Genomic DNA, 20,468 nt, shown 5'->3' on the forward strand with positions numbered 1-20,468 from the left:
ATGTGCTGACCATACTTGAGAAAAAAATAATTCTGAGATGTCATTACACATTTCAGAAGTGAGTTGGTATTTCAACACAAATCCCACCTAACCTCTCAGAGCCCATTTCCTCATCATACCCAAAATATGGGTAATAACTTATTCATATCTACCTCACAAAACTGTTATGAGATATTCTATGTAAAGTGTGTGCTATAAACTTTAAGCTCTTAAATTATACCGTATAAAAAAGAAGTCAGATTTATTGTTGTGTCAATCTTGGTAATACACACAGGAGGCGCCATCTTAAACATGTTACCTGAGTTTTTTCAAGTATAAAAGAAAGGTTGTAATACTATATGATGACCAGTTATGATGGACCAGGCCATCCTCAGCAACGAGATCAACCAAATCATTTCTAATGGAGCAGTAATGAACTGAACTAGCTATGCCCAGAAAAAGAACTCTGGGAGATGACTAAAAACCATTACATTGAATTCCCAATCCCTATATTTATGCACACCTGCATTTTTGATTTCCTTCACAAGCTAATTGTACAGTATTTCAGAGTCTGATTCTTTTTGTACAGAAAAATAATGTTTTGGTCATGTATACTTATTGTGTATCTAATTTATATTTTAATATATTTAACATCTACTGGTCATCCTGCCATCTAGGGGAGGGGGTGCGGGGGTAAGAGGTGAAAAATTGGAACAAGAGGTTTGGCAATTGTTAATGCTGTAAAGTTACCCATGTATATATCCTGTAAATAAAAAGGCTATTAAATAAAAAAAAAATAAATAAAAAATAAAATAAAAGAAAGGTTGTGACTATGCTAGTCTTAAAGATCTATTTTGTCATATATATGTCCATTCTCCAGGAGTTTTGTCTGTCTCAAATTACACTGTGACTGTGAGTGACATATAACTATGAAATATGAAAGAAAAATATCCCGTCTTAATCTACAAGCAAATAAATCCTAGATTAATAGTGCCATTTTTATTATGTAAAGGTAGCATATTATTTTTGTAAAATAAAAATTTTCTTAGTTTCTTTTAACTAGAATACATCATATAAAGAATTTAGATTAAAAATAAATTCCCACAGAAAATCATCTCAATTTGACCTACAACAAAGTATTACTGCCTTGAATTTTACTATAACAATAATTAAAAAAACTAAAGTTCCAGAAATAACTATTAACTATCTTGCCTATATCTTCTAAGTGTGAAAAAAAGGGAATCAATACATCCATTACAAACTTATCAAGTTTATATTTGTGTACCAAAACAAAATAATGTGGTACATGAAAGTTTACTTTACACTACATATTGAAAAGAAAATCCCAATCTAACCTTTGAGACTTCTATTCCATTAAATGTAAAAGACATGTGACTAAAAGTGGGTTAATGTGATATTTTCTTCTATTGAGATCTGATGTGACGGTTAAGAACAACATCTTTGGCATTAGTTATGTATGTTTTGTAGTATGTTTTGTCTTGAGAATCTTAAAATGAGAAGATCTAACTCTGAAACTTTGTATCTGTATATCCTAAAATCTCACAAAATGTATTAAATGTAGTATAATACTTAAAACTCTTAAAATACTAAAGGTAGAATATTTTACTAGTTGAAGGATCATAACAGTATTTATTGGCATTATAGAAAAATTCCAGAGAATGCAATGATAAGACACTTAAAAAGTCTGATTTTTAAACTTCATTTATGCAATCTTCTATATTCTATCAAAAGATAAAAAGTATAATAACAATCTTTCTACTGTCCTGTGTTTATATGACCCTGAAATGGTAGAAAAGGAGTTGAAAAGTCTTAAATCATTAATACTTTTCTCAAGATAATACATAACTTTAAAAGAATAAAATACAGAGGAAGATTGACTGATAAAAGATACTATTACAGTTAATAAAACCTAATTCTTATCCTTCCCTCTTCAGAGATTAGATATAAAACAATGACATTTCTCTTAAACCTGGTTTCAGGATGAAAGATTTAAAGCATAAAATAAGTGGATACACAATAATGTCTTCAGGCACCATAAAACTACAGATTATAAGGAATATTTATTTACCCTCTCCCAAATTGACAACAATGCTGATGTTTATCTATTTATAGAATTTAATTTTGGTAAGACATTTATCTTATGCTCAGTCTAGGATGACCAACCTAGATGGTCAAGGAAATACCACATAGGAAGCTTTCAAAGAAGACTATCTTAAAATTCCTTTAACATTAAAAAAAAAAAAAAAAAAAAAAAAAAAAAAACCCAAAATATGGTAGTTGATCTCAGCTGCCTTTAAGGCATATAAGGTACCTGTAAATTTTGCCTGTAAAGCAACACAAGACTAAATCTGAGATTTATACTCAGACTGGCTTTATACATTAAATAAATAAGCACCAGGACCTAAGAAAAGCTCACAAGCAGAGCTAAACCAAAAGAGTTTGGGCAGAAATCCTGTCAAGTAACTAAAGAGAGTGTGGCAATTTACCACTATTGAAATTTACCTGGAAAAACTTAAATTTATATCATAATCAAAGGAAGATCCTATCCCTTGATATAAAAAGCCTTCATTTTTTTTTTTCTGAACCTTATCTCAATCTACCATAATATTGATTGGTTAAATAGCATTACTATTAGTAGACATGTATTTTACTCATTAGTTTGGCAAAGCAAGAAAACTTTTAAAACAAATCTATCTTGTATTAGAAATTCCCTATGTTTTGGGGAACAAAATAAATCTTTTGATTTTATATGGTAAGCTTTCTTATGAAGTCTTCCATTGTGACACAATGAAACAATATAATAAAGTCTGAATTAATTTATTTAAGTATAATTTGTTTTTATTATATTATTTGTAATATTATGCAATCACAATTTTTGAGAAATCATAGCTTAAGGTAAATCAACTCAGTACTACATCACAGCTATTATGGAAGGGAAAAGTAAAGCTTTCCTTTATAACCATAAACCTCACTGTATCATTGTTGTTTATCAGTAAATAAGAAAATTCTTCAACATCATGAAATAGATGAATTATCTTAGAAAATTAAAATTATAATGTGAATTAAAATACTTACTATGTTACTCAGTCCAGTTTCTGACATATCAAACATCACTGTTAAGGGTTTTCCATTCTCTCTTTTGGCATAACGTTCTAGCCAGAAGGCTACAAGCTTCTTTTTGTCCAAAATAGTTTTATTGTCTTTTGTATGAAACTTCACTCTGAACCAGACTTGACCCCGAAGAAAAAGTAGAAAAAATGTGTAGAAACATTAAAATTTTCCAAATGCAAAAAGATAGATTAATGTCAATAGTTTTTAATTTAATTAAATTATGTTGCCTTTTATTTCAGTTTTCCAGAGATGAAGAATATTATTTCTTTCTAGTGAAGGTAGTATATTATAAAACACTGTAAAACAAAGAAAAAGTCAACTGAAATGTACTAAATGGTAAACTCAATTTTGCTATGGAAAATTAATATGTAAAATTAGTATAAGTAATATATGATAGATAGTAATAAATTAATATTAACTGCTTCAGAACATTAAAAACAGATAATTCTGTTTCATTACTTTGCTAAATGTTTATAACATATATAGATAGCAACTGATAGCAAACATTTTAACAAAAGTTTTCATTTCAATAGTTTTTCTAAAACACATTCTATTGAAGTCAAGCTCTAATCTCCCTCAACACTGTTTGCACTGCAAATTATTAAAAAAAAACATGAAATCACTAAATAATAAAATATTTTATTTTTCAGAAAAACTTTTATTGGGAACCAACTTATTATTATTATTTATTATAATAACTTTTTATTGACAGAACCCATGCCAGGGTAATTTTTTACAATATTATCCCTTGCACTCACTTCTGTTCCGATTTTTCCCCTCTCTCCCTCCACACCCTCCCCTAGATAGCAAGCAGTCCTATAGACATATAAATAGACATATTTAATATATTTAACCGAACAGTTCTCTTGTTACACAGGGAGAATTGGATTCAGAAGGTAGAAATAACCCAGGAAGAAAAACGAAAATGCACACAGTTTACATTCATTTCCCAGTGTTTCTTTCTTAGCTGCTTCTGTCCATCATTGAGCAATTGAAACTGAGTTAGAGCTTCTTTTTGTCAAAGAAATCCACTTCCATCAGAATAGATCTTCATACAGTATCGTTGTTGAAGTACATAATGATCTCCTGGTTCTGCTCATTTCACTTAGCATCAGTTCCTGTAAGTCTCTCCAAGCCTCTCTCTATTCATCCTGCTGGCCATTTATTACAGAACAATAATATTACATAACATTCATATACCACAATTTACCCAACCATTCTACAATTGATGGGCATCCATTCATTTTCCAGTTTCTAGCCACTACAAAGAGGGCTGCCACAAACATTTTAGCACATACAGGTCCCTTTCCCTTCTTTAGTATCTCTTTGGGGTATAAGCCCAGTAGTAGCACTGCTGGGTCAAAGGGTATGCAGAGTTTGATAACTTTTTGGGCCTAATTCCAGATTGCTCTCCAGAATGGTTGGATTCGTTCACAACTCCACCAAAAATGCATCAGTGTTCCAGTTTTCCCACATCCCCTCCAACATTCATCATTATTTTTTCTGTCATCTTAGCCAATCTGACAGTGTGTAGTGGTATCTCAGAGTTGTCTTAATTTGCATTTCTCTGATCAATAGTGATCTGGAACACTCTTTCATATGAGTGGAAATAGTTTCAATTTCATCATCTGAAAATTGTCTGTTCCTTTGACCATTTATCAATTGGAGAATGGGTTAAGTCAGTTCTCTATTTTGGAAATGAGGCCTTTATCAGAACCTTTAACTGTGAAGATGTTTTCCCAGTTTGTTGCTTCCCTTCTAATCTTGTTTGCATTAGTTTTGTTTGTACAAAGGCTTTTTAATTTAATGTAATCAAAATTTTCTATTTTGTGATCAGTAATGGTCTCTAGTTCATCTTTGGTCACAAATTTCTTCCTCTTCCTCAGGTCTGAGAGATAAACTATCCTATGTTCCTCTTAATTTATTTATAATCTCGTTCTTTATGCCTAAATCATGCACCCATTTTGATCTTATCTTGGTATACGGTGTTAAGTGTGGGTCCATGACTAATTTCTGCCATACTAATTTCCAGTTATCCCAGCAGTTTTTGTCAAATAATGAATTCTTATCCCAAGAGTTAGAATCTTTGGGCTTGTCAAACACTAGATTGCTATAGTTGACTATTCTGTCTTGTGAACCTAACCTATTCCACTGATCAACTAATCTATTTCTTAGCCAATAGCAAATGGTTTTGGTGACTGCTGCTTTATAATATAGTTTTAGATCAGGTACAGCTAAGCCACCTTCATTTGATTTTTTTTTTTTTCATTAATTCCCTTGAGATTCTCGACCTTTTATTATTCCATATGAATTTTGTTATTTTTTCTAGATCATTAAAATATTTTCTTGGAAGTCTGATTGGTATAGCACTAAATAAATAGATTAGTTTAGGGAGTATTGTCATCTTTATTACATTCGCTCGGCCTATCCAAGAGCACTTAATATTTTTCCAATTATTTACTTATTGGAAATAAATAATTTCCAATTATTTATTTGTGTGGAAAGTTTTTTTGTAATTTTGCTCATATAATTCCTGACTTTCCTTTGGTAGACAGATTCCCAAATATTTTATGCTGTCAACAGTTATTCTGAATGGAATTTCTCTTTGTATCTCTTGCTGTTGGATTTTGTTGGCGATATATAAAAATGCTGAGGATTTATGGTGATTTATTATTTTATAACCTGCAACTTTGCTAAAGTTATGGATTGTTTCTAATAGCTTTTTAGTAGAATCTCTGGGGTTCTCTAAGTATATCATCATATCATCTGCAAAGAGTGATAGTTTGGTTTCCTCACTGCCTATTCTGATTCCTTTAATCTCTTTCTTGACTCTTATTGCTGAGGCTAGTGTTTCTAATACAATATTGATAATAATGGTGACAGTGGGCAACCTTGCTTCACTCCAGATCTTACTGGGAAAGGTTCCAGTTTTTCCCCATTGCGTATAATGCTTACTGCCGGTTTTAAATATATGCTCCTGACTATTTTAAGAAAAAGTCCATTTATTGCTATACTCTCAAGTGTTTTTATTAGGAATGGATGTTGGATTTTATCAAATGCTTTTTCTGCATCTATTGAGATGATCATATAGTTCTTGTTAGTTTGGTTATTGATATAGTCAATTATGCTAATAGTTTTCCTAATATTGAATCAGTACTGCATTCCTGGTATAAATCCTACTTGGTCATAGTGTATTATCCTGGGGATGATTTTCTGTAATCTTTTTGCTAATATTTTATTTAAGATTTTAGCATCAATATTCATTAGGGAGATTGGTCTATAATTTTCTTTCTCTGTTTTCAGCCTACCTGGTTTAGGTATCAGTACCATGTCTGTGTCATAAAAGGAGTTTGGTAGGACTCCTTCAATCCCTATTTTTTCAAATAGTTTATACAGCATTGGAGTTAATTGTTCTTTAAATGTTTGGTAGAATTCACCTGTAAATCCATCTGGTCCTGGGGATTTTTTCTTAGGAGTTGGTTAATAGTTTGTTCTATTTCTTTTTCTAAGATGGGATTGTTTAGGATATTTACTTCTTCTTCTGTTAATCTGGGCAAGCTATATTTTTGAAGGTATTCTTCCATTTCATTTAAGTTGTCAAATTTATTGGCATAAAGTTGGGCAAAGTAATTCCTAATTATTGCTCTAATGTCTTCTTCGTTAGTGGCGAATTCTCCCTTTTCATTTTTAAGACTAACAATTTGATTTTTCTTTTTCCTCTTTTTAATCAAATTTACTAAGGGTTTGTCTATTTTATTGGCTTTTTCATAGAACCAACTCTTAGTTTTATTATTTCAATAGTTTTTTTACTTTCAATTTTATTGATCTCTTCTTTTATTTTTACAATTTCAAGTTTAGTGTTAGACTGGGGGTTTTTAATTTGTTCCTTTTCTAGCATTTTTAGTTGCAAGCCCAATTCATTGACCTTCTCTTTCTCTATTTTTTGCAAGTAGGCCTTTAGAGATATGAAATTTCTCCTTATTACCATTTTGGCTGCATCTCACACATTTTGGTATGATGTCTCATTATTGTCGTTTTCTTGGGTGAAGTTATTATGTCTATGATTTGCTGTTTCACCCAATCATTCTTTAGTATGAGATTATTTAGTTTCCAATTATTTTTTGGTCTACTTTCCCCTGACTTTTTGTTCAATGTAATTTTCATTGCATCGTGATCTGAAAAGTATGCATTTACTATTTCTGTCTTAGTACATTTGAGTTTGAGGTTTTTATGTCCTAATATATGGTCAACTTTTGTATAGGTTCCATGAACTGCTGAAAAGAAAGTGTACTACTTTCTGTCTCCATTTCGTTTTTTCCAGAGATCTATCATATCTAACTTTTCTAGTATTCTATTTACCTCTTTGACTTCTTTCTTATTTTGTGGTTTGATTTATCTAATTCTGAGAGTGCAAGGTTGAGATCTCCTACTATTATAGTTTTGCTGTGTTTCTTCTTGCAGTTCTCTTAATTTCTCTTTTAAGAATTTAGATGCTATACCACTTGATGCATATATGTTTAATACTGATATTGCTTCATTATCAATGCTACCCTTTAGCAAGATATAGTGCCCTTTCTTATCTCTTTCTATTGAATTCTGAGGGCAGTAAGATATCCACTATATTCATCCCCCTCCATTCTTTCTCTCAGAAATGATAGGTTTCCTTTGCTTCTGCGTGAGATGTAGTACCCCCCCCCCCCCCCCCCCACCCTTTATCCTTTTTCTGGTACAATGTCGTTTTCACCTCTAGTTTCTAGAACAAGGTATACATGTATTCTTTATACATCTTTATAGCAGAAATATAGTTCACAAGATTTCTTTTTACCTTTTTAGGTTTCTCTTGAGTTCTATATTTGTGGATCAAACTTTTTGTTAAGTTCTGTTTTTTTCATCAAAAATAGGTGAAATTCGCTTATTTTGTTGAATGACCATCTTCTTCCCTGGAAAAAGATGCTCATTCTGGCTGGGTAGATTATTTTTGGTTGCATACCGAGTTCCTTAGCCTTTCGGAATACCATATTCCAGGCCCTTCGATTTTTTAATGTGGATGCTGCTAGATCCTAGGTAATCCTTATTGTGGCTCCTCTATATTTGAATTAGGTTTTTCTAGCCACTTGCAGTATACAGAAATAGTAACGAAAAGGTTTAAGAAAAAGGGAGGGACTTGAAGGGGGAGGGAGGTATTCTAAAGAGGGAGGGCCTCATGAGGCAAGTGGGGCTCATAAGTCTAATACTAGGGAAGGGAGTAAAGGGGAAAGGAAAGAGAAAAGCATAATTTGGGGATAAGATGGCAGGAAATACAGAAATAGTAGTTTTAACCATAAAGGTTAATGGGGTAAACTCCCCCATAAAGAGGAAGCGATTAGCAGAATGGATTAAAAGCCAGAATCCTGATATGTTGTTTATAGCAAACACACCTGAAGCAGGGAGATATGCAGTATTTTGTCCTTCGTCTGAGGGTTCTAGCATTTGGCCACTATATGTCTTGGTGTTTTGATTCCCTTTCAGTAGGTGATCAATGAATTCTTTCAATGTCTATTTTACCCTCTGTTTCTGGAAAATAGTGTCCAGGCTCTTTTTTTCATCATATTTTTCTGGGCATCCAATAATTCTCAGATTGTCTCTCCTAGATCTGTTTTCCAGGTCTGTTGTTTTCCCAAGAAGGTATTTCACATTTTTTCCATTGTTTGATTTTTTTGGTTTTGCTTGACTGATTCTTATTGTCTCCTTGAGTCATTCAATTCCATTTGTTTGATTCTGATTTTCAATGAAGTATTTTCTTCACTCACTTTTTTGATATCTTTTTCTAATTGTCCAATTGAGTTGTTTTGTTCTATGGAATTTTTTTCCATTTTGCCAATTTTATTTTTTAGAGAGCTATTTTCTGTTTACAATTCACTAATCCTATTTTTCAAGGATTTGATTTCTTTATCCACTGTGTCTTTAAATGAGTGGGATGACTTCTCCAGACTCTCTTGCCAAGCCTCCCTCTCCTTTTACCATTTTTCTTCAAGCTCTCTTGTTTGAGTCTTTTTAATTTCTTCTATGAGATTCATCTGTGCTGAGGAACAGATGTCCTTCTTTGGGGATTCACCTGGAGACAGTCTGTTTTTAGTCTCCTCAGGGTTTAGAGTCTGCTCTCTATCCATGTAGAAGCTGTCACTCATTAAGGTCCTTTTTAATTTTTTGCTCATTTTATCAAAGAAGAATCAGAGACAAACTAGCAAAGACCCCGAAATATAATCTGCTTTTTTGGGGGGAGGGGCTGGATGGTATTACCGAGCTTCCTCTACAGACGGGGGGGTGGGGGTGGGGGAGTTGGGGATGGGGGCAGCAGCGAGGCCCTATCAGAACAGTGATGGCTGTGCTGCATCTGGGCTCTGAGACTTTGAGATCGTGCTGAGGCACTGTGGGGGAGGGGTGGCCAAGTCCCAAGAGACTCCAGCTGTTTGACGTTGTATTCTTCCCCCCCCCCCTCCACCCCCCACCGGTGTTTTTAGCTTCTCTGCTGGGCTATTTGTACCTATTTGTGGTAACTATTTGTGGGTTTTTTTTTTTTTCAGTCAAGCATTAATTCAGAGACTTGTCATGAAATGAATTCTGAGAGAATATGCAGAGCTTACACAGCTGTGTGCCTCCTCTCCGCCATCTTGGCCGGAAGTCCCGGAGCCAACTTAATAAAAGCAAAGTACTAGGAAGAATAGTTAACCTATTAGGTGACAGATACAATTCACAACTGAAGTGCAAAAAATAGATTGTCTTTAATAAAGACAGATGTAAAATTCAATTACACAGAACAAAGGCAACATGGTAGGTAACAATTCATTTAAGAAAAAAAAGATAAAAAGTTTTTAGTGTTTGGCAAACTTCAGAAAGTGCATCAACAGTGTTATGTAGTGTGGTTACCAAATTTTTTGATTGTTTTAAAAGCCAAAAAAGTGAGACTGAAACTCACATATACTTACACAATTTGTTGCCTTCTTTGTCATATCCATGTAGATATACAGCACCAACCTCAAATAGCCATTTGGGAAGAGTAGATTCATTCAGGTCTAATAATTAAAATATTTAAAAATAATTATCAGGGGTTGTACTTTAATGGCCTAAAGAAAATGGAAAACTTAGAAGACAGAGATGATTTTACAAAGCATCTTGAATAATCAGTAATCTTTTTCAAATTTATAGTGCTTTATACATAGTAAGTGCTTAATAAATGCTTTCTTCATTCTTTCAAATTTGCAAAGATAAAAAAACCCCACAAATTTATACCTGGACTATAAACTCTTTTAATTACTTAAAGATGATGGAAATGCCTATGTAGACTTAAATAGTTTTCAGGATATTAGCAGTGACAACTTGTATGTAATTAAGTAGCAGAAAAAAACAATTTCAGAGACATATCACTAGAAAAAGAGATGAACTATTATAATAAGAGATAAGAGGACAGGTCATGTGCTACACTAGTATATTTAACAAATAATATTAAATAACCTAAAGAAAGGCTTTTATCATATAGTGTGGACACACTATGAATGGCTTTCATGAAATGTCTATAAGAGGTAAGAATCTGATAAGATGAAAGATGGATTTCTTTCCCTCTTCAGGCTAAACTGTTCAAAAAATAACACTCTAAATGCTACATGTACTTCAGATAGCTGCAGTGCAAATGTGGACAAAATTCAATTAATCCATTTGTGGCCATTTCTTATTTCATCAATTTACTAGGTGAGGCAAAATAAGTTGTTTTGATATGCATTTCTTATTAGTTTTTTGGAACAATCTTTCATATAGTTATTCACAGATTGATCTCTGAGATATTTATTTTAAAGATATTTTCCCCATAGGACCACTCTTCTTATTCTTGCTGCAGTGATTTTGTTCCTGTAAAAGCTTTTAAATTTTATGTAGCTAAAATAGTTTATCTTTCTTTTATGATAACCCCTATCTAGCCTTTGTTTGGCTAAGAATTTTTCCTAAGCCATAATTTTAAAAGGTACTTCCTTCCATTTCTCCTCTAATCTTTTATACTGAGGTCAAGTATAGGGTATAGTGCTGTTTCATGAAATGGGATGATAATTTTGACCTTTAAATCATGAAAAGTAAAAACAAGAGCAGCCAGAGTATTTTTCTTATAGTAACTGTTTTCCCTAGCAAGATATAGCACTTTATGTATCAAAGTATCTTCTTCTTAAAATTTTTAAAGTGAGTCTCATATTTTATAAAACAGGTTTTACCAAAATCATATAAAATCCTTCATACTTTAAAAGCAAAGGCTTATTCTATTTAATATTCTTCCCTTCTGCCCCTAGTTCTAGGGTTATTTCATCTGCTCTATCCTATCTTTTGTTGGCAGTCCTATATTTCCACCATTTAATTTTGTCTTGTGTTGACAAAGTATGCCTCCTCTTCTGGTATGCCGAGTTAGAGGAGAAGGACATTATCTATTTAAAAATTGGAGCTTAAAAAAGAATTATACCTATCCATTCATATATTATCTTGGACCAAGAGGAAACTATTTATTAAACAGGAAGCAAATCTATAACGGATTGAAAAGTTGAGATAACCTATGATACAGACATATATGGGGGAGAGAAAATGATGAGGGAAGCACAATCTAACAAGTGAAAAAACTTCCCATTTCCTAAGAATCTGTAAAATGTTTTGCTTTGTGTTACTATGGTATTATCTAAATAAAACACATTTTCACATATGAATGAAAAGATGGATTCCAATTCAGCAAGTATTCCAGAAATAACAATAATTTAATATTATGACTGTTTCTTAATGCCTGATAATTTCTTTAAAAAAGGCTTTCAAATGCTTCATTTTTTTTTTTTTGAACCTACCCGCAATTTCTTAGAATTGCAATCAGATTTTTTTTTTTCCCTTTTAGACTCATAAAAGAAGGCTTATATTTGAGTCAAATTTCAGGTGAGGGAAATATTCATGTTGATTTTGTGCAAACTTTAGCTTTTTATTTTAATTAAGTCTTGTCTTTTAATAATGTCTTTGACACTATGATTGATGACCTGGCTTTGGGCTAAAGATTTACAACAGGAAAATAACACATAAACCCCCATTTTACAGTTTTTCTATCTGCATCTTGTTAGAATGCTATTTAAAGTGTGCTATATTTACAAAAAAAAAAAAAAAATCACATTTTTAAAAAAGTTCATAAATTCATTACAATGTTTATTAATCTCAATTGCCAGAAATTATTTCTCTCTAACCCAGTTCAACTTTTCTTTCATCTTATATTCTCTGTAGCAGACATATGAGCTAGATTCTGCAAGGCAGTAAGCCAGATAAAGGTATGCCTAAAGATTTTTACACAGAAATATTGCAAATACTGATTAGGTCTCCGGATGTGGTTGAAGCACATACTAACTCCACATATCTCATGAAATTTAGGGTAGTATTTCCATAAAAGGTACAGAGACTATTCTTACCATTTAGTTGGTCCAGACTTATTTTCTTGTCACCTGAGTATAAAACAGGCACTAGAAAGTCTAGGCTAGCTTTCTAATAGCTGGTAGACCATGGTGGACCATGCAAAGAAGAGAGCATCATTTAACTAAATCAACTTGAAGTACCTATGCTTGTTAAATATCTTTTTCCTTCTGTGGCTAAGTAAATCTCCTTTTATTAATTGTTGTTAATCTCTTTTTGTTAACTGACACCTATCAGTGTCATTTTTTTCCCACTATCTTATAAACTACTAGAGGACTGGTCTGAGTCAGAACCAGCTTAGAATGCCAGATTAAGCTGCAAAATTCTACTTTTAGACTCATTAATATAATTAAAACATATTACCTTTGTAATAATATTAAATGTGGATAGCTATTGTGTAGCTGAAATAGGCTTATGTGGGATAGTTTTGGATCTCTGACAACTCTCAACCTTTCTGAGCTGCTGTTTCATTATCTGTAAAACGGAGGCTATACTTTCATTTTCTGCTCACTTTTGAGGGGCTTTTTTGCCCCATCACATAAGATATCATATATACCAGGGGTCCTCAAACTTTTTAAATAGGGGGCCAGTTCACTGTCCCTCAGACAGTTGGAGGGCTGGACTATAGTAAAAACAAAAACTTTGTTTTGTGGCCTTTAAATAAAGAAACTTCATAGCCCTGGGTGAGGGGGATATTCGTCCTCAGCTGCCACATCTAGCCAACAGGCCGTAGTTTAAGGACCCCTGATATAAAAGTAGTTATTAAGCTATAAAGCCCTAGAATTATAAATTTAAAATTAGAAGGGACCTTAGAAGTCCCTGAAGTCCTTCATTTTACAAATAAGGAAGCTAAAAACAAAGAGCCAACCAGAGCAGCTTTGAGAACTAAAATCAAGACGCAAAGGGGGAAAAGGTTCTAATGAAAGTAAGGGCATACATGTGTAGAAGAGCTAGGGAGTTAGCTCCCCTTTAGTTGATGAACCTCCATTTACACCCCAAACCCTCAGATCATGTTTCCTATCACCCAACACCTTGAGAAAGAAATATGTTCTTCCTTCCCTTTTTGTTGTGGTCATCAGGTCTGATTTAAAAAAAACATTATCACTAGCAACAAAAATAGAGGACAATCGGCATTTATTAAGTCACTACTATATCTTTCTCTGTGGAAGCTACTTGGCTGAGAGAATACTTTTGGATCTGTGGCATTCAAGGGAAAACTTGCTAAGTTAGGGATTCATGATTCAAACATTCCTATCTCAAGAAGCACATGTATTAAGTGTGAATTAATTCTCTAGTAGATAACTCTAGCCTAGACATTTCACTTATGGCTTTCTTTGCATAATTTTTGCTATATTATTAGTAATGAGGCAAACACTTTTTGACCTGATCCAGCTTATTTATAAAGCTATTTCTTTTATTTATGATCCTTCTTTGAGGGACTTTTAGTTAAAAAAAGGAAAAAGGTTGATCTGCAACTATCTTAATCATGTTTTTTACTACTTCCTTATAGACTATTTAGTATTCTCGATACCACTAAGACATCTTACATGAAATTTCCCCAGGATCAAATGAAAAATATATGTCTATATATTTTCTATAACAATCCCCCTTTCTATAACAAACATAAAGAACATTTGCAAATATGCTAAATAAATATAAAAAATAATTACACTTGAATAAGCTTACCATTGACAGCAAATTCTTTCCTCCACTGAAAACTTTCATCAATCATCTTCAGTGTTTCATCTACCACATCATGTCGCCAACACAAAAAACTTTCAACCCAAGTATCATCTTGTTGTAGTTTTTCCACATCCCGGGAATCATATTTATCTGACTTATCTGAGAAACAAACAATATCTTAAAAGGGGAAAAATTGTATATTGTACAATTAAATTTACTGATGCTACAGTAGTATAATTAGAACTTTATTTGTAGAGGACAGATTAATATAGTAAGTGCAAATGAAAATTCAATTTAAAAATATAATGAATAGGGCAGCTAGTTGGTGCAGGATAGAGCACTAGTCCTGAAGTAAGGAGGACCTGAGTTCAAATATGACTTCAGACACACTTCATAGCTGTGTGACCTTGGGCATGTCACTTCATCCCAATTGCCTCAGTCAAAAAAAAAAAAAGTATAATGAACGTTTTAAAATGTGGAAAATACAAAATTCTTCAAAGGGCATATATTTAATTCATAGGATTTAGTGCTTGATGGCAACATGAAATTAATCTAATTCAACAAATTCATTCTTGAGATAAGGCACTAAAAAGCCTAAAGAGTAAAGTAGCATATCCAAGGTCATATAGATAGAAAGTATCAGAGTGACTAGTATCCAATTCCAAATACTTTTGACCTAAAATTCAGTTTTTAGTTTTTTCCCCAATATATCATAATGTCTCTCAAGTGGAATTATACTATCTTATATAATATTTCAAAAAATAACACTTTGAATTTAATATTTTACATGTATTCTTTTAACAAGACTAGCACATAATAACTAAATATTTATTTCCTTTATGTTTAACTATGAAGAGATTACTTTACCAAGCAAATCTTGAATCAAAATATGTCATTAAGCTAAATGTTGAGTATATTTCATTTTCATTCACTTTTTTCTTTTCACCTTCAAATTATATTAAATTGATTTCTTTAGTCTTTTTCAATTACATTCCCACAAATATAATCTTTTCCAAATATAACACAAGGAATCATGCCTCATGACTTCTATTCCTCCTTTGGCTAAGTTCTCCCCTTCTCTCCCCAACCCAATCAATAGCTAAAAAGGGTACCTAATATGGTTCTTGTCTTTTTAAAAAATGATTTAAACTTTGGTATTTATGCTTCCTATTCATATTAAACTAATTTTTGGCACATAATATAAGAATTGGGCAAAATCTAGGTACCTATTTAATCAATTATGGTTAACCATGCATGACTAACAAATATCCTAATTGAGTAATTCTTTAAGAATATTTTATAATTATACTTACATAATCCTTAAAGGTGTTTTGGGTAGGATTCTACATATTTCTTTTGAAAAAATCTTTTTACTACTAGAAATAAAAATTGCCAGATACAAAAAGTTTTTGAAAGTCAAAGTTTCAAGTGATTTAATTTAAATTCATTAAGTTCTCTTACAGCTTTCCTCTTCCTAATAAAATCTGAGAAAGGATGATTTCAGAAAGACCTGGAGAGACTCACATGAATTGATACTAAGTGAAGTGACTAGAACTAAAAAAAATTTTACACAGTAACAAGAAGATAATATGATGATCAACTTTTGATGGAAGTGGCTCTTTTCAACAATGATATGATTCAGGTCAATTTCAATAGACTTGTGATGGAGAGAGCCATCTGCATTCAGAAAGAAGAGTATGGGGACTGAATACAGATCACAACAGTAGTTTCACTTTTTCTGTTGTTTGCTTGATTTTCTTCTTTTTCATTTTTTTCTCTTTTTGTTCTGATTTTTCTTATAATGCATGATAAATATGTAAATATATATAGAAGAATTGCACATGTTTTAACATATTGTTTGCTGTCTAGGGAAAGGAGAAAAATTTGAAACACAAGGTTTTGCAGGAATGAATGTTGAAAACTATCTTTGCATGTATTTTGAAAATGAAAAGCTTTTGTTGTATATAAAAAGAAAAAGAAAAAAAAGGCAAGCTTCTAAATTTGATAAAAAGTATAGTGGTTTCACAGATGCAAAGTTCTGATCCTAAACCAACTTCTGTTACAGGTGACTTCTGGCAAATTACTTAATTTTTTTGAACTCTGACTTTTCACATTTATAAAATGGAAATAATTATGCTTGCAGTACATTCCTCAAAGGCTATTGTGAAGATCAAATTCAACCTAAGTTCTAAGATAATGATATAGAAACCTAATATAATGATATAGAAAACCGAAGTCTGGCTGTATGAAAAGGAAGACCTAAGATTTATTATCATTTGTTTTTTTATTATATTTTAAATTTTACTCAATAAGAATTTTATCTTCATTCCCCAACATATACCACACCATTGAGCTAATACTAAAACAAGCTAGAAAATGAACTAGAAAATCAGACTTCCTTTGGGAGTTAAGATAAAAAGGGGAACTCAGGCAATGTGAGTGACAGAAAGATGAAAACAGCAACAAAGACAAACTACTCAGATTTTGCTTAAAGTCCAATGGCCTTGAATACCTACTTTGTAGTTACAGTATTCTGATGCTTATTTAAAGAAAAACCTTGAAGACAAGATGCTATCTTGGGGCTTTCAAGTCACAGGTCCATTTTGCAGATCAATTTATGCTAATGGATTTTTAGTACCTTTCAGCACCCTTGAATGGAGTCTCTGCTACCACCAATGCTGCTGTAAGTGCAGCGTGTTAAAAGATTCCAGTCTTAGAACTTAGAACTTCCGTTTAAAGGCATGAACTAAGGAAGATAAATGGAAGCCCATTTTCCCAATGGAAATTTCAATAGAAATAATACATGCTCTGCTCATCTCAAAATGTTTTCATAATGACTAAATGTGATAATATAGATGCATGTATTTTGAAAAAAAAAATAAATGTATATAAAAATATTAATATCACAATTTATAAATGTATGTATGCTTAAGTTTTATTGTGCTAAGCAGTACCTCAATTTGGTCTTATTTTCCTCATTTGTAAAATGAGCAGTAAAATGTTAGCCTAAATAATCTCTAATGTATATTTCTTCCATCTGTGGCTTTCGCTAGTACTCATCAAAGCACTTGTTCATGATGGATAATTTTAATGAGCATCTTTGCTAGATCACAGAACAGAGGAGTTACCTTTGATGTTTGGCTTATACCTTGTCTGATTGCAAAGCAGTTTTTGCCAGTTCCAGGGTATGGACAGGTAATAGGAGCCTATTCTCTTTTTCACTTTTTATGGATTCCTCAAGAGTAAACTTAAAAGTCAAAACTACTCATGTCTGTACTTCCCCTTCCCCTTCATAGATTTTATTAAATTTTATAAATGAATCTTAGAAGCATTCATTATTGTTTCTATTTTAGAAGTTAACTTTAAGATCCAGGGTTCGTGAGTAGATTTCTAAAATTCAGATCTTGAACTGTAAGATAGTAATGATTCTATGCAAGACCAACTTGGTTAGATGGCTGAAATGAAATGAAAAAGGAGATAACTGAACAATTTGAAGAATTATGTGGTCTTGAGATTACAGGGATTGTCAACATGTATAATGAAATCCTTAAAGATAATGGTAAAGAACAGTTTAGAGAGGAAAACGAGCTAAATAGATGAGAGCAACATGGATAAAGAGTAGGAGAAATGGAAGAACAAGTTTCAAAAGAAATTTTATATCCTAAACTCATTCAAGATAAACAGATTTAGAACTGAGAAGGGACTTTAGAGGTATCTCACTTTTAAAAACTCATTTTATAAAGCAGAAAACTGAAAAAAACAAAAAACAGGAAAAATAACTTGTTCCAAGACATACAGTCAGCCCCAAAGTCTGATATATGTCTTCTTGGCTTATCAATGTTCTTTCCATGATATCACACTGCCTTCCCTAACAATGATCTAATAACGCTCTCTGGAAACAGGGATTTGATTTATAGGACTACCAGGTAAGATTTTGGGATTGTCTGTTTTGCTCTAATTGGTTGCTTCCTTTTTGGTACTTCCATATCCTTGCATTGAAGGAAGTCTTTAAAGATAATTCCATAAACTATTAAATTTTATTAAGGTTATTTATGCCTAATATGGAATATAAAATATATAGCATAATGTATATAAAGTATATAAGTACTTTGATGATATCCTCTTAATCCCTTGGCATAAACTTAACCAGTTTTACTTAAAGGCCCAAACTGAGAAATGGGAGGATTGTTTCCTTCCTCCTTTTCCAATGACTAAACCCTAAATGAAATATATTTTTTCTCATTTTAAGTGAAGACTTAACTCCTCCTTCAACAACTTCTTGGTGTTCCTAATGAACAATGTCATTTCATCATCTATGTCTTAATGTTTACTAAGGTTTCTGCATTTCAGACCAAAAATTTAGGTCAGTTACAATCTCTTTCCTCCTTTCTGCTCTCCATATCAATAAAGAGCATTTTATAATGGATTTAAAATAGTCATACAAGGATTCTTTGAGAGGGAAATTAAAGATTACACAACAATCTAAAATAAATATTAACACAGATATAACAGACCATTCAAAATGAATTAATTTTGTACCAAGTGGACCATATGACAACAGTTTTTCAGAGTTTATTTCTATGTACCATACTTCCTACATTTAATTAAAGTCATAACTGATTTGGAAAGATAACCTTCATGCATACATATAAGAAATAGGTTCTGGGTAGCTCCCAGCTATAATTTTTAAATTCATCAAAGTATTTTATTACTTAAGAACCAATTAACTGCTTAAAGGTTTCAGTATAGTAATATTTTAATTAATTAATGTGCTACTTTCTCCAGGTGTGGACCAAAACCACAAAACTTCTTTAACTATCACAGTAAAATCTGGCATTGATGTGAAATAGATTTTCAAAGAGAAATGTAAAGTTTAAAATGGGCATTTAAATTCAACGAATATCTACTAAGCAGCCATTTGCAAGGCAATAGATATTTTTTTTTTTTAAAGGATGCAACTCTTGCCTCTAAATAGTTAAAAATCCAACTGAAGAAAGGGTAGTATATGATAAAAATTAGAATGTGATAAATGAATAGGAGAGGTATAAACTATAATTATTCTGAGAGATCTGAGAAAGGAAAGAACAGTTTTACCTAGGGAAAGCACAATCGAGGACAATGAAACTAACATCAGTTATACTGGAAATAGATAATACAAGGCTGTCAAGTAAAGAAATACTTTAACTAGTACCTATGTGGCTGAAAGGCTAAGATATTAGTAAATCACAGTTCCTCAGAAGAGGTGAAAAGAAAACTGAGAAGTTATAAAAGAAACTTAAAATTTAAGGACAAAATATACACAAGCCAGAAGCCACTCTGAAAGATTTTTACCTAGGTTAGTTAAGGTCAATGAAGATCAAGGTGTTGCAGTAACAATGAAGACTAAGGTGTCACAGTTTGGAGTTATGCTACTCCAAAAGTTTATGTACTCAGTTTGTTTCAAGTTTAGTGCTCTTTACTTTGTTTAAAGTAGCCTGTTTCAAAAAACTTTTGTAAAGTCTTCAATCTAGAAAAACTGAATCAGTCATTTCTGCTAAAACATGCAAGGGAAATTTGAGGCTTATATTACTGTCCCTCTAGCTTCCTATTATAAATATTTCCTAAATGTATTAATTTTTAAAAAGTATCACTTCTAGCTTATTTAATTTCTAATCAAAAGCTTTATTTGAAAGACATTACCTGTTGATATTTTTTCATCACATTCTAAAGTTGCTAACAACTTTACAAAATCCTTCCTTCAAATTTATTTTATCACCTAGATTTATTTTGCTTAATTCAGAAATAACTTTAGCTTCATATTTTTATAAAGATTATTTTCAAAGAATACTGATTCTTTAATTATAAAACTGAAAATATATGATCAGGAAAATGTATTTCTACAAAAATATAATTACTTCTAAACATATATAGTCAAAATCTAACAAGACAATTCATCAATGAACTATCACACGTTTCTGAGAGAGATATATTTTTGAAAATGTGGTGTATGTGGAAATTTGTTTTGATTAACAATACATGTTTCTAACATTTACTTTTCTTTTTTTCTATGATATACTGTCTCTTAAAATTTTTTTAAAAATTTATTTAATATTCTGTATTTCTCCAGTTGCATGTAAAAAATATTTTAAAATTTTCATTTTAAAAGTTTTTTAGTTCCAAATTCTAAGAACTGATGGTGTCTGAATGCAGACTGAAGCATACTTTTATTAAACTTTACTTTTCTT

General features: G+C 31.8%; 1 protein-coding gene across 5 annotated transcripts in view; it reads right to left on the bottom strand.

Annotated features, from left to right (window-relative positions):
• MOSPD2 (motile sperm domain containing 2) overlaps nt 1–20,468 on the bottom strand; it is a 57,511-nt gene that overhangs the window by 22,938 nt on the left and 14,105 nt on the right. For all 5 annotated transcript variants that reach the window (XR_001120826.3, XM_023500326.2, XM_023500327.2 and 2 more), the window contains exons 3-5: nt 14,248–14,403; nt 10,077–10,163; nt 3,076–3,230 (exon numbers count right to left, since the gene is read on the bottom strand). Coding sequence is in view for 4 of the 5 variants with exons in the window: in XM_023500326.2 (XP_023356094.1) it covers nt 3,076–3,230; nt 10,077–10,163; nt 14,248–14,403 (398 nt within the window). In the remaining variant the exon portion in view is untranslated. The remainder of the gene's footprint in view (nt 1–3,075; nt 3,231–10,076; nt 10,164–14,247; nt 14,404–20,468) is intronic.

Source organism: Sarcophilus harrisii, chromosome 3 (assembly GCF_902635505.1).
Source record: "Sarcophilus harrisii chromosome 3, mSarHar1.11, whole genome shotgun sequence".
Lineage (NCBI taxonomy): Eukaryota > Metazoa > Chordata > Mammalia > Dasyuromorphia > Dasyuridae > Sarcophilus > Sarcophilus harrisii.